The 13,257-nt window shown below is 36.2% G+C and overlaps 1 protein-coding gene across 8 annotated transcripts in view; it reads left to right on the top strand.

Annotated features, from left to right (window-relative positions):
* The window catches only part of ZNF521 (zinc finger protein 521), a 362,443-nt gene that overhangs the window by 35,302 nt on the left and 313,884 nt on the right, over positions 1-13,257 (top strand). For 5 of the 8 annotated variants that reach the window (XM_043979516.1, XM_043979509.1, XM_043979515.1 and 2 more), the window contains 2 exons: positions 1,193-1,252; positions 7,129-7,308. Coding sequence is in view for 7 of the 8 variants with exons in the window: in XM_043979509.1 (XP_043835444.1) it covers positions 1,193-1,252; positions 7,129-7,308 (240 nt within the window). In the remaining variant the exon portion in view is untranslated. The remainder of the gene's footprint in view (positions 1-1,192; positions 1,253-7,128; positions 7,309-13,257) is intronic. The other 3 variants (XM_043979513.1, XM_043979512.1, XM_043979510.1) reach the window with 2 other exon arrangements.

Below are 13,257 nucleotides of genomic sequence, written 5' to 3'. Positions count from 1 at the left end.
AGAATATTTTTGTCTGGCTCCAAAAATCTCTTGTTTCTTTTCTTATCAAAGTTAGTTTCTTCCCACCAATGGTTTCATCTTAGTATGATACAAGTGGTTCCACTGTGGATTGAGAGTAGTGAGAAATTCACTTTTTGGAATGTGCTCCTTAGTCTACATTTCTTTCTCTCCTTCTTGGTCTTCAAACACCATGATACACCTTTAGGATGAAAAAATCCCCACAGAAAATTTGAACTTCATGTAGTTTGGTTCACTGGTCCCCCTGACTTATATCTTTCTCTCTCCTCTATTATATTCCACCTCCTATCAAGGTTATTTTTCTTAAAAGTATATATTGTACCCCTCAGCTCCAGAAGATTCAGTGGCTCCCCATTATCTCCAGTATCAATTATAAATTCATTTGTTTGACATTTAAATCTCTTCATTGCTATGTCCCTTCTGACCTTTTCTACTTGACTCACCTCCATGCACTCTACAATCCGGCTTACAAAATGCTAACTTGTAGTTCCTTGCACATAATACTCTATGTTCCTTCTCCATGCCTTTGCACTAACTATTTCTTATGCCTGGAACACTTTTCCCCTTTATTTTAATCTCTAATTTTCCTTGGCTTCCCTCAAAACTCAGCCTAAATGCTGTCTTCTACAGGAAGCCTTTTCTAGTTCCTATAGCTGCTGATTCCTTCCCCTCTTGGATTACTTTCATATTCAGATTACTCTCTGTATTACTCATATGTAGCTACATATTGCATGTTGTCTCCTCCATTAGAATGTATTCTGCTCGAAAACATGGATTATGTGTTGTTGTTGCCTTTCTATCTCTAGCCCTTAGCATAGTGTCTGACTGTTGATGAATGACAATAATGGTTTCTCTTGCTGTTTAGGAAGACTGAGAAAGAGAGAACAAGTTCATGAAAAAAATTCTTAAAGCAGTAAAGTGATGTCTAAAATATAATGAGATAGTTAGACAGAAACCCTTTCCTTGATATTTTTCTTCCTTAATACAAACATCTTTTCTTCATGGTAGTATAGAGCAAAGCCTCAATGCCATAACTTGTCATAATACATGCTAGGTGGCCATAACTGACCTTCAGGACTGAGGTCCAAAGATCAGTGATGTTCATTTCAGCTATCCCACCTAACATCTTTGTTTTATTTTGTTTTGTTTTGTTTGTTTACCTTTTTTTTGACAGTAGAAGAAAATGAGGCAGAGGACCATCAGGAGGGTGTAGGACAGACGGCCACACAGTCTGGTAATGCTGCATTCCTTCATTAGTGCCTGCTTGCCATTTTATAATAGTGTGCAATTTGTGTTCCCTAAGTCTGTTTTCATCTTACGGTGTTTCAACCTCAAATGTATATCTAAAAGAAGTAATCCAATACATCAATTTCAGGGGCCAGGCATGCTACTGCTCCTGGTTAGACTATCTCCTGAAAGGGAAATTGTTCATTCTTTGAAGCTTTAAGGTGATGTATTTTTCCTTAGTTTTCTAAAGTGTTAAAAGACCAGTGAAATAAATTTGAAAATCCTTAAAAGGGAAGGAATTCTTATGCACAGGGTCTGATTTAAATAGGCAATAGATTAGTTTGTCTTTTAGGCAAGGGGATTCTAAATATGTCAGCAAAAATCATAAGACTAGACCTTTGTACAAATGTGGATCTCTGAAAGGGAACTCTGAATAGAAATAGTTATAGCTTGGCATGAAGCACTCATGAATGAAAGGATTGTCGATGAGCCATCTATTTAACAAAGGGAACTTTAGCATATATGTTCATTGATTTAACACACTTCTTTTGAGTTCCTACTATGTGCTAAGTGGTAGGTTGTAATGATTTTAAAAATATAATACAAATATAACAATACCCATATTAGTATCACAACATATGAACATTTTAATAACTAGACATTCTTTCTGTGAGAAGGGTTGACTGGAGGAATTTTTTAGTGCTAAAGCATCCCATTTCACACATTTTGATTTGTTTGTTTAGGATTTATATAGTGGATGTGATTGGATTCTCTTCAATATTTCAGCAATTTTCCACAATGAAAATACATCATAATTTTAGAAAAAAAATTTGTTTCTGACACAGGACATTGTTAATACATTTCCTTAAGTCTTTATGTTTTTCACAATTAGTTTATTAACTTGCTCTTCAGGAATTCACAGGGACTTTAACTGAAGGTTTGCTTTTAAGCAGAATATTCTGTATACTTTTTATTGGCAGTTCTCTGGACTTGTTCCAATGGTATTAGTTGATTCAAGGTTGAGCATTAATAAATGCCATGGTTGTTCAATTTGGTGAAAAGCTGGCAATGACTATAGAACAGAGTTAGGAACCGGTCCAGTTTTACCATTGCATGTGTGTATAAGTCTGTATATTTTGATTCATTCATCTCTTGCCAGTTTTTGTTGTTAAGTAGTCTTCTCACATTCACATATTTACATCACTCCCTCTATCTTATGTTCTATCACCCTCATTAAAACTGATTCTGGATTTTAGATAGGGGCCTATGATTGGAATTAACCAGGAATAACCTCTTTTATGTCTTCTGCAAGGGGCAGAGAAGGCCTGGCCTGTGTACATGCTGCCAGAAGTTTTTATAGTAATACTTTGTATCTAAGCTCTGGCTCTTACCATTAAATGTGCTTTTTATAGAGTACCAAGTTATAAATGTAGTGCAGCTACGGCATATTAATCTTACTGCAGAGATTTAATGAGGCAGTTGTTTTGCGATGGACACTATTGGGAGCAGAGAGCGACAGAGTTTTACTTTACCACTGAGCTGCAGAAATATTCCTTGCCTGGTAATAATTATAACCACATGATCTCTTAAGTTTTCCTTTCTTTGACCAGTGCTTTTCCATGCAAAAGTGACTTGGAAGGAGGTCCATTACAAGGCAGTGAAATGGATTAGAAATTGGGCTGTTTTCTCAGTAGTTTGACATTTTAGTTCTGATCAGGCATGGATTCTTGTTGCACAGAGAGAAATATGTAAGATGAGTTTCAAGAATACAGATAGTCTTTGCCAGTCCACTGAGATGGCTTTTAGATATTCATTACTTTTACTTGACTTTTATATAGGTTATAAAAAGTAAATGTGGTGAAACCTCATTTTTACATGGACAGAATAGAATTTCTGCTGCTCAGCCTTAAACTGATCCCACACTTGAAATTAATTGAAGTCCATGGGTTTATTGCCTCTAACTCTTTTAAGCCAGGACAATTTTTCATTTTCCCCAAAGTTGTGGTTTTATTAGGCCAAGTTACAGCAATAACATCTCTTATGAGGAGGAGGAAGAAAAGGAGAAGGAGAAGAAGGAGAAGGAAAGCCCCACCTACCAGAATACAGTAATGAGAAAATCAGGCCGCTTTTTCATTTCCATTTATAAATAATGCTAAAATGATCAGTAAAAGAAGATAGCCATTCGTTTTTTATTGTGTTCACAGCTGAATTTATTCCAACTTCCAAATTGCATCCTCTTTTCCATTTTGGCTAATTATAGATTGAATCTTTGCAGACAGGTTGGAAAGAAAGAGGTGAAAAGTAGCCAGGATGTTTTGTCTATATCTCATCTCCCCTGTGAAGGTCTGTGGCAATGTTTGTGGTCAGTGATTTGGAGAGAGAGGTAGTAGGCTGTGCCTCATGTCTGTGGCAGTGTTTGCACTAGGCACCAACTTGAAGGGAGGAGGCACTTGCTAGTTTTAGATGTAGAAGGAGTGGCATTTGAAAGTGTTAATAAATTTGATGCAGTGGACATGGAGTGAGGGGTTAGGGTTAAACATACAATCACTAAGGCTGAATGTAGGAAAGAGAAAGCCAATTAGGATGGATAGCATAGTAATAAAATACTTTTTATGTTAGGATCTCAAAGGGCTTTATAAAAACTACATAACGAAGACTCTGTGCAATTACTGAAGTGTAGCTACCTCTGGGAAAGGAGGCTGACTGTCATTTTAAATTTCCCCAAATCTTTCCAAATGATAGTGACAGAGGAGTAAAAAGCCCCAAACAAACAAATCCTAAAGACATTTTGGACATATGTGGGAGAGTCTTTATGAAAATGAAGGATGTATAAATCCATTTACCAAGAAAGAGGCTGAGACTTCAAGAACTCATTACACCAAGGCATCATAGGCTATAATCGAACCCATCTCCCCGAGGGTCCCACTTAAGTGTTGACCTAAAAACAAATTCGCCAGTTGGCTGGAGCATGCATTCTAAAGTTGCAGCAGAAGTGAATAAGCTTGACTGACTTAGGTCCCTGTAGGGTTATATCTGTAAATGTAGAAGTGGAAGCAAAAAACGAAAACAAAACATTTCTTATTACTCTTAAAATGACCTTAATTTTAATAACTAGCCACTCTATAAGAAGGGTTGACAGAGGAATTCTTTACGGCTAAGCCATCCAATGTCACATATTTTTATTTGTTTGTTTAGTATATATGTAGTGGCTGTGATTGGATTCTCTTCAAGTATTAATATTCTTGAGTATGAAATATGGGGATTTCTGACTTTTTCTCCCCTGTTCTGATACTTACAGCAGTTAGACTCTATCCTTATTTTAAAACAAACAAGTCTGTAAACTTTATGTGTAGCATTTAAATACACATGTTAAAATTCAGACCCAGCACCCATATTTCCCTGAGTGCTGTCAGTTTTATGAGATGAAGCTGGGAGTTCAAGCTAAACAACTCATGTATGCAGTGTGCACACATGCTGCCTTCCAACAAGTGTTTAATGATGTTGGGGTCAGGCTGCAATAGTTAAGATAGTTATTTCTTTTCCTGAATTGCACTCTAACCTGGCAGTATTTTAAAGCATTTGGTTAAAGCCTGTAGAGGAACTTGGGAAGTTTGCCTGTTTATAGCTTCTGAAGCTCCAGATGAAATATCAGAAACGAGCAAGGGGCAGCTCCACTGGGCTGGCTACATAGAATCACCTCTGGAAAGTCTAAGTACGGGTGGCAGCTTTTACAATTTGGAGGCATTTAGTATGTTTTTGCCTCCAGAAAATTTTTTCTACTGGATTTTCCCTCTCTACCTGCTCTCTTTCTTCTCATTATTATCATGAAGTAATCATTGCTGATTCTAACATTTACATGCAGTATTATGGCAGGTACTGTATTAAAACAAATTAAAAACACCCTCTAGTTGTTTCTTCATAAGTATATATGCTTAGAAAACAAAAGCAATGATTTTGATACAGATATCAGGTAGATGATTGGAATACCTTTCAAATGGCAACTCCACCTAACTAATTAGTAATAATAATTTATTTATAATAATAATTATTTATTATTAATAATTAAAATGCCTTTGTTTTTCATGCTGTATTTTCTTTGATGTAAACTCTTATCAGTTTTCATGGTCCAAAAGATTCCTTGATGATAAAATTTTATAAATTCTTGTTAACACATCCACCTAGGTGGATCTTAGGCATATGTGAATCATTTGGGGAGTGGTGGTCTGGCTTCTATTTATTACAGATAGGAAAAAGGACTTTGTAACAGCTGCAGAAAAAGTGGGAGGACTTTAAGTGAAACTCAGTGTGACCAGTGGCATTGCATTAAAGACAAGGCAGCTGGAGGTATCATTTTCAGAGCAAAGAGGATTGTAATGAGATTGCATTGACTTCCCCAGAACAATGTTTTGTAAAAGGATTTATTGAGATTTTTGTGAATGCTTGATGAGAACTTATCAAGAGTCTCATAATTAAATTCTTAAAAATAATTTAGGTTTGACTAAAAATAAACTTGAACAATGCACATTCTTTATTATACTCTTCGATTACCTATTTAAATAACTATACTGTCACTCTCCCCAAAATATAAATACAAAAGTTCTATGTAGCTTTTACTTAATTCTGGAACACTATTTGTTCATTAACCTAGCTTTTTAAACTGTGGGTTGCAACCTTATATGGGGTAACTGAATGTGGGGGTCGTGAAAAATGTGGCAACAGTAAAAGGTTATGTGTGGCTATTTTATATACCTATATACCCAAGGTCGCATAAAAATTTCTATGGCCAAAAGGGGTCATGAGTGGAAAAAGTTTAAGAAACCCTGGTTTATAACTTTGGAGAGAAATAGAAGAAAAAACACAGAATTACAAATAGTTAAGTCACTGCATTGTATGTCCTAGCTTAAATAAATACAAGTTTTTCTGTACATTAGTCATCTGTAAAGGAAAGCAGTGTTATGGAAATAGTTGGGAATAATATCCTAGTATGAAAAGAAAATGACTTCCATCAACACGTTGAGTACCTATTATGTGCCAGGTGTTGTCTCTGCTTCACTATTCAGATATGTATTTGTGTTGCTGACTTTTCAGGGAAAATGAAAATGGTACAGATTATAAAAATAGTTAACCAATTCAACATTAACATTTCCAAATAGAGTGATAGTTTATTACAACTTACTACAGTTTTTCACACACACACACACACACACACACACACACACATTTTTTAACACTGCAAAAGCAAGAGAAACTTGCTAAATGTAGATCCTAGTTTGTGTATGTAAGTACATTTTGTTGTACGGTGGAGTTTATTTTTCTACCACTGTCTAGCAAATAATAGGGTGACTGTGTGTTTTGACCAGTTTATGAGTAAAGGTCAATTTCATGCCTATGGTAATTAGCTGAGTTTATTCTAGGCTTTGGGCTAATTCTGGTAATTTCCCGTGAAACAGTATATTTAACTGAAAAGTAATTCATTCTTAAGCATGCTGGTTTTTTCTTTTCATTGGAGACTATTCAATTTTAAAGGTGATTTATTCTTTTTCCTCATGTTTGTATTTTTAAAAGTGATCAACATTTTATAGTTGTGAAAGACTTTACTAAACTAACATGGAAGTATGGAAGGGATGCTTGAATGGGGAAATGGGAGACAGACTGCATAGTTGTAGTAAAAATAAGGTGCCTTTCCAAACCAAGAATAGAAAAAAAAATTTAGGGAAGAATGCCACCTCTGTTTATTTGGCAACAAAACATGCAGTGATCCTGTCTTGTGACAAACCTAAGGAAAATGACATCTCTGTCCCTTTGCTAGCAAGAAGATTAAATACAATTTGAAAGGAATTTAGTCTTTGATGCCCCAAAGTCACAGACTTACTTTTCTTTCAGACCCCAACTGTAAATTAGAAGACAAGACAGAAGATGGAGATGCATTAGATTGTAAGAAAAGGCCAGAAGATGGGGAGGAGTTAGAGGAAGAAGCTGTGCACAGCTGTGACAGCTGCCTCCAGGTGTTTGAGTCGCTGAGCGATATCACAGAACACAAGATTAATCAATGTCAACTGACAGGTAAACAATACTTATCACTTCATGTCTTCTTATTCTGTTCTATTTCTGATTTTTCCAGTTCATTCTTTTGTATATTTCCCCCCTCTGGAGATGTTTTACTCCCACACTTGAATGTATTGCTAGGGCTAGTGATAATTTAGGAAGTAAGTTGCCCATTTGCAGCAAACAAACTCTGGAGCAAACTTTTGTCTTTCGATTGTGAATACACATGGGGAGTTATACAGCTGAAGTTCTTGTGTTCAAACCATATTTCAAGAATCTTGGAGACAAAAACTGTGGTGGTATTTTTTTTCTTATTTGCATCCCATATGCCTAAGTACACAGAAGGCACTCAATAAATGAAATTGATGATGAGATACTTTTTTGGCTGCTGCTAACTGAATCCACCTGGAATGAGTGTGCTGTGGCTAGCATTTTAGCAATGCTGCCAATCTGCATACCCCAGTTATGTGGGTGTCAAGGTTTCTAATAAATTCTAACTTTATCCTCATAATAATTCTGTGAGACAAATAGGTAAGGTATTACTACATTATCCACATTTTGCATGTGAGGGAAACATGGCAAAAGCATCTGATATATTTATTTGCCCAATTTGGCAGCAGAGCCAGCATTAAAACTTGGGCCTCTTTACTTGCAGCCTAGTACTTGTTCTAAGCTTTTTACAGTTTCTTTTCTGAAAAGTCTAATAATAATTCACTTTGTGGACATTGGAGGGACATGTTATTTTATTTCATTTTGTCTTATTTGAAGCTGAAAGATAGTAGTATAGATTTTTATAGTACCAAACTTTTCTTTGGCTGCAGTAGGCATAAGATAGTCAATAAATACACTGTAGATATTGCCAATACATATTTATGCCATTGACATCATTGAAAATGTGTTACTCATTGTAATGGTTTTTTTTTTTTAACTTTTTTTTTTTTGGTTGGAAAATGAGGGTTAAGTGACTTGCCCAGGGTCACACAGCTAGTACCAAGTATCTGAGGCTGGATTTTAACTCGAGTCTTCCTAAATCCAGGGCTGGTGCTTTATCCACTGCACCACCTAGCTGCCCCCTCAGTGTCAGGTTTTGCTAAAGGCATCATATACTTCTACAGACCCTATTTATAGTGAAGCATTTTTTTTCTAACAAAGTAATTCAATGGTTATTTTTGTCACATAAAGTCCAGCTTACAAGTATATAATGCTTTATGGTCAAAAAGCACTTTATATGCATTGTCTTATCAATTCTTATAGCAATCCTGAGAGTCAAATAAATATTGCTCTTCATATTTTATGAGGAAATGTGTCTCAGAGAAGTCAAATGACTTAGCCACGGTCACAGAGCTTGGACTCTAATCCAGATTCCCTAACTTCAAATCCATTTTATTTTCCTACTGTACTTGGGAAGTTGTTTAAATTATTGTTAAAGACATAGTAATCTGAAGAGTTGTCCAAGACATGCTGTGCTGGGATATTCTATCTTAGGGGAAATGATATCTTTCTATGATGTTGACTTTATGTTTAAGAGGGTAGCCCTAAACTGTGATCACTTAGTTATCCTTTACAATATTTTATTGAGTGTCTGCTCTGTACCTTCCATTGTATTTGGTTCTATGGGCATAAGATATGATCCTTATTCCAAACAAGTACAATGATTAAAAACAGTAATTGTTGAATTATTAAGGACCATTGTGCTGCGTAGACCTAGCTTATGCTGAAGATGTATTTTGTAAGGGTGTTGGAAAAACCATTCATTAAGATGTTTGATTTTATGCTGTTCTTATAGGTTCTTTACTATGTGTGTGTAGATGCATATGTTTTCATTAGTACTCTCTCTCCTAATATGGATTAAAACCCCTCTAATGACTTATTAAGCTGTATTATGATTTGCTGTGGCTAAAACTATTCATCACCTGGACAATCTTCCAAATATAGCTAGAATGGTCCTCAAATGATAGTCTAGACCCCATATTCAAAGTCTTTGCATCTTGTGTGAACTGTCATAGCTCATTCCTCATTAAGCTAGTAGCTTCCAGTCTAGTCACCACATTGGCATAACAGGGCATTGAAGTCATGATGATGATGGTGATGGTGGTGAGAGTTCTCACAAATTAAGCTATTTATTACTGCCTTAGTTCAGGCATAATTCAACATCTTATGAATGAGAATACTCCTATTGAGTATAATTCAGTATCTTCTGTGTGAGGATGAAATGATGTTAAGAATTTGATGGGCATTGGTCTATCACTTGTACAAAATGATTGGGGCCAGAGAATAAGTTTGGGGAGGGGTAGAAAATGGAAATAGACTAGAAGAGGAGGGACAGAATGTGAATAAAGCACCTTTGTTTAGGGTTTAAATACTCTTACCCTTTGTCAGCCAAAGGGAAGTCTTTGATTAAGTCCAGAAAAGTTTAGGAAAGATTGAAACCACCTAGAAGCATTTTAATTGCTAAAGAAATATGACTCTTCTCCTTAGTTGAAATTTTTTCAGTGGAAGGTTTGACCTTTCCAGGTTTCTTTTTTACTTTATGTAGGCAGATTTCCTTAAGCTTACTCCTAACTGACAAAGGTGCTATTTGTGGCCTCATCTGAAACTTTTATTTGTTTTTCCTTTTCTTTACATTCTCCATTTTTAATTTTTTTAAAAATCTATTTGCCTCTTTTTGTTTTCCGTGGTTGGTGATTGTCACAATCATCTTTGCTACTTTTAGTTTACAGACCAAACACATTATTTTTTGTGTTCTCCTCCATGTATTTGCAGTCCTTGTTATCTAGATTTCCCCTAGTTTCTCCTCTCCCTACTCTTTTTTTCTTTTATTTTCTCTTAATATTTTCTTCACTCCTTCCCCTTGCACTTTCTGGTTTCCCCTCTCTGCTCCAGAACCCTTTCTTATGACTCTTTCTTCACCACTAGAACAAGGCATGAAACTTCTTTGCTGAACATTACTTCGGGAAAGTGGGCCCTTCTCTAACATTCTCTATCAGTGGCCTAACTCTAGGTGTGACTTGATTATGGAAATAACACAGAAAAGGATGTCAGAGATGTTGCTGTTCTCCAGAATGTTAGAAAATTCACACATGGTTTTTGGTTTGATGATTGTTAATACTTGTTTCCAGGATGGCTCTGTTATAGACAGATTCCTGGACTCAACCAGATAATCATGACTCATTACTCATTCTTTCATTTGGTGGGTTTTCTTTTCCAGTGGTGAATTGAGTGAATCTTTATAAACATCTCTCTCTTAGGGAGTCTTACAAGTAAGCCAACAACCCAAAGAGCCCACCCTAGTGAATATTTTGCATCACTTGACTACCTAGGCAGCTGGTGGCACAGTGGATCTGGAGTCAAGAATTAGAATTGGACTAATTCTTCTTGATTCTCACAGCAATCCTGAGAGCCAAATCAATATTGCTATTCCAATTTCATGAGGAAATTAAGGCTCAAAGAAATGCAGAGTTCAAATCTGGCCTCAAACGCTAGCTGTATGACTCAGGATATGTCACTTAACCTTTGTGTGCTTCAGTTTCCTCCTCTGAAAAATGGGTATCATAATAGCAACTATAATAGGTACTTAAAAGGTTTATCTCCTTCCTTTCCTTGGAGCTCTGCTAAATTCTGGCAGGAGTTGGTCTGGAGCAGTCCAGGTATTGGAAAACAGATTATATCTGACACAGGTCCTGCCTGGCTCCACTTATAGCCATTGTGAAAGACTCTTGGAAGTACTAGGTTTTGTCATTCCTTCATTCAGATCTGTTCACCAAGGAGTTCTAATGTGCTCTGGAATGAACCTAGTTTTCTGACTGAGACCAGAATCCTCCTTTTTGTCCTCAATTAGTAGGATACTTAACACCAGGGGCTGAGTAATATGCTCTGGGGTTGGTCAGAAGGATAAGAAAAGTAGAAAATGGTCGTTCACATTTCTATAGTGCTTGACAACAGTTGTATCTTCATAGTAACCTATTTTACAATAGAGTAAACTGAGACTTACATGTGAGTTAATTATCACCTTGTTCTTACAAACCTGATAGGCAATTTTAGCTCTGGCATAGCTTAATGGATGTCTGGTCTTATGGAATATTCAAGGTAGAAAGGATCTCAACAATCATCTAATCCAAATGCCTCATTTTACAGGTAAGAAAAGTAAGATATGTTATGGTTGCATGACTTGCTCTTATGCCAGAGCAAGCTATAGCTAAAACTTAGGTACTTTTGCTCAAAATCCAGTGTTTTTTCTATCACTCCACCACACTGACTCTCATTGGACTGAAAATGGAAGACCTGGATCTTGGTCCTAGCTCTGTCACTAATATATTGTATGACTTTAGGCAATAATAGTAGTTTCACATAGCAATTTAGGGTTTGCAAAGCACTTTAGTAAAAGACACTCTTTTTTAATGCTTACAAAACCACCATGGAATAGATGCTAGTACTACTTGTTTTCCACTTCCCCATTTTACAGATGAGGAAATTGAGTTTTACATACTTTAAGTGACTTGCCCATAATCGCACAACTAGAAAGGATTCAAGCTAGGATTCAAATCTAGGGCTCTCTTGAGTCTGGGTCCAAGCTATGTTTGCTACACTAACCATTCCATGCCTCACTTTGCTTTTTTGTAAAATGTGGCAGTTGGATTAGATGATCCCTAAGGTCCCTTCTAGCCCTAAGAGTCCATAAGGACAGGCATCTTTTGGGGTAGAATGGAATTAAAATAACTAAGTTGGTCTTTTGGATTTGAAGGAACAAGATGATATTCATACAGGTGAGTTCTGCTCTTTTTTGGGCTAATGATACAGTCTGTCTCTCGTCTCCTCTGCTTCACAGGCAAATATATTCTGTGTCATTATTGCTTAGGGGGAGGGAGGAAGGATGCATGGTAGAAATAAAATAATACTATTCAGAATGTAGCAGGAGATGGAAACCACCTGTATTTCTTCACTAGTTTTGCTCTTTTGCAACCAAAGAACCAAGAAAGCAGGGAAATGAGCATGCTCGTGCTCTGGGGCTTTTGGATACTGAAGACACATTATCAAAATATATATTTAAAGAAAAAAAGCATACAGAACCTCTCATTTTACTAATCCACAAACCCTATCATTTCTTGCCAATCCTTGTAGGGGGTGAGGAGGGCGGGAAGTTGGAAGGGTCTCATCACACTTCTCAGCAAAGATTTAATAGCAGGGTGCTGTGGTGAGGGCTGAGATTACTAAGACTTCATTACGTTTACAAAACAGACTGTGAACTAGCACTGCAAATCATCAAAATTAAGCTACCCTTACCAGGATAAATGTCTCATAGTTCATTTTGTTATATTGTACATTTCTTCTTTTGACTAATTTTCCCTCTCTCTTGCTATGTTGCAAAAATCTGGTCATTGGGAAAAGATGTTTCCAAGTGGTTAGTGTGACAATCCTAGGCATAAAATGTAGAAAGGAATTCATATTCTTTTGTTACTTAGTGACATACACTTGTAAAAATGTTGTTGATGGGGGACATTGACGGGTACAGCAGACCAATATTGATATGAAGAGGTTTACTGCATGTGTAATAGTATAATTATATCAACAAGTGGGACTTTAGGCTGTCAGTTATTCAGTCAACAAGCATATATTAAGTGCTTTCTGTGTGCACTTTATAACTTTGAGTATAATTATTCAAACCATTATATGGATACATTTTGCAGAGTACGTGATATTACATGCTCTTGGCAGTTACAAAAATTCTTTTGTGTTTTGTGCAAATTGTAGTCAATTGAAAACCGTTGTCAACCACCAGAGAACCAGTAAAAATAGAATAGTTTTTATACAGTCATATTAAATTAAAGACAGGGTGCTTCTACTTAGAAATCAACAGATCAAGGGCCATAAAATAGAACCCAAAGTTCTGTGGGCACATTGAAATATATTTTCGTCATCATGAGAACTTATATTTGACAACTGTTTTCCAAATTCCCTTCAATCCCTCTT

The sequence above is a fragment of the Dromiciops gliroides genome, chromosome 1, assembly GCF_019393635.1.
Source record: "Dromiciops gliroides isolate mDroGli1 chromosome 1, mDroGli1.pri, whole genome shotgun sequence".
Taxonomy (NCBI): Eukaryota; Metazoa; Chordata; class Mammalia; order Microbiotheria; family Microbiotheriidae; genus Dromiciops; species Dromiciops gliroides.
The sequence above is the reverse complement of the archived record's forward strand: the minus strand, read 5'-3'. Positions and strand labels throughout refer to the sequence as shown.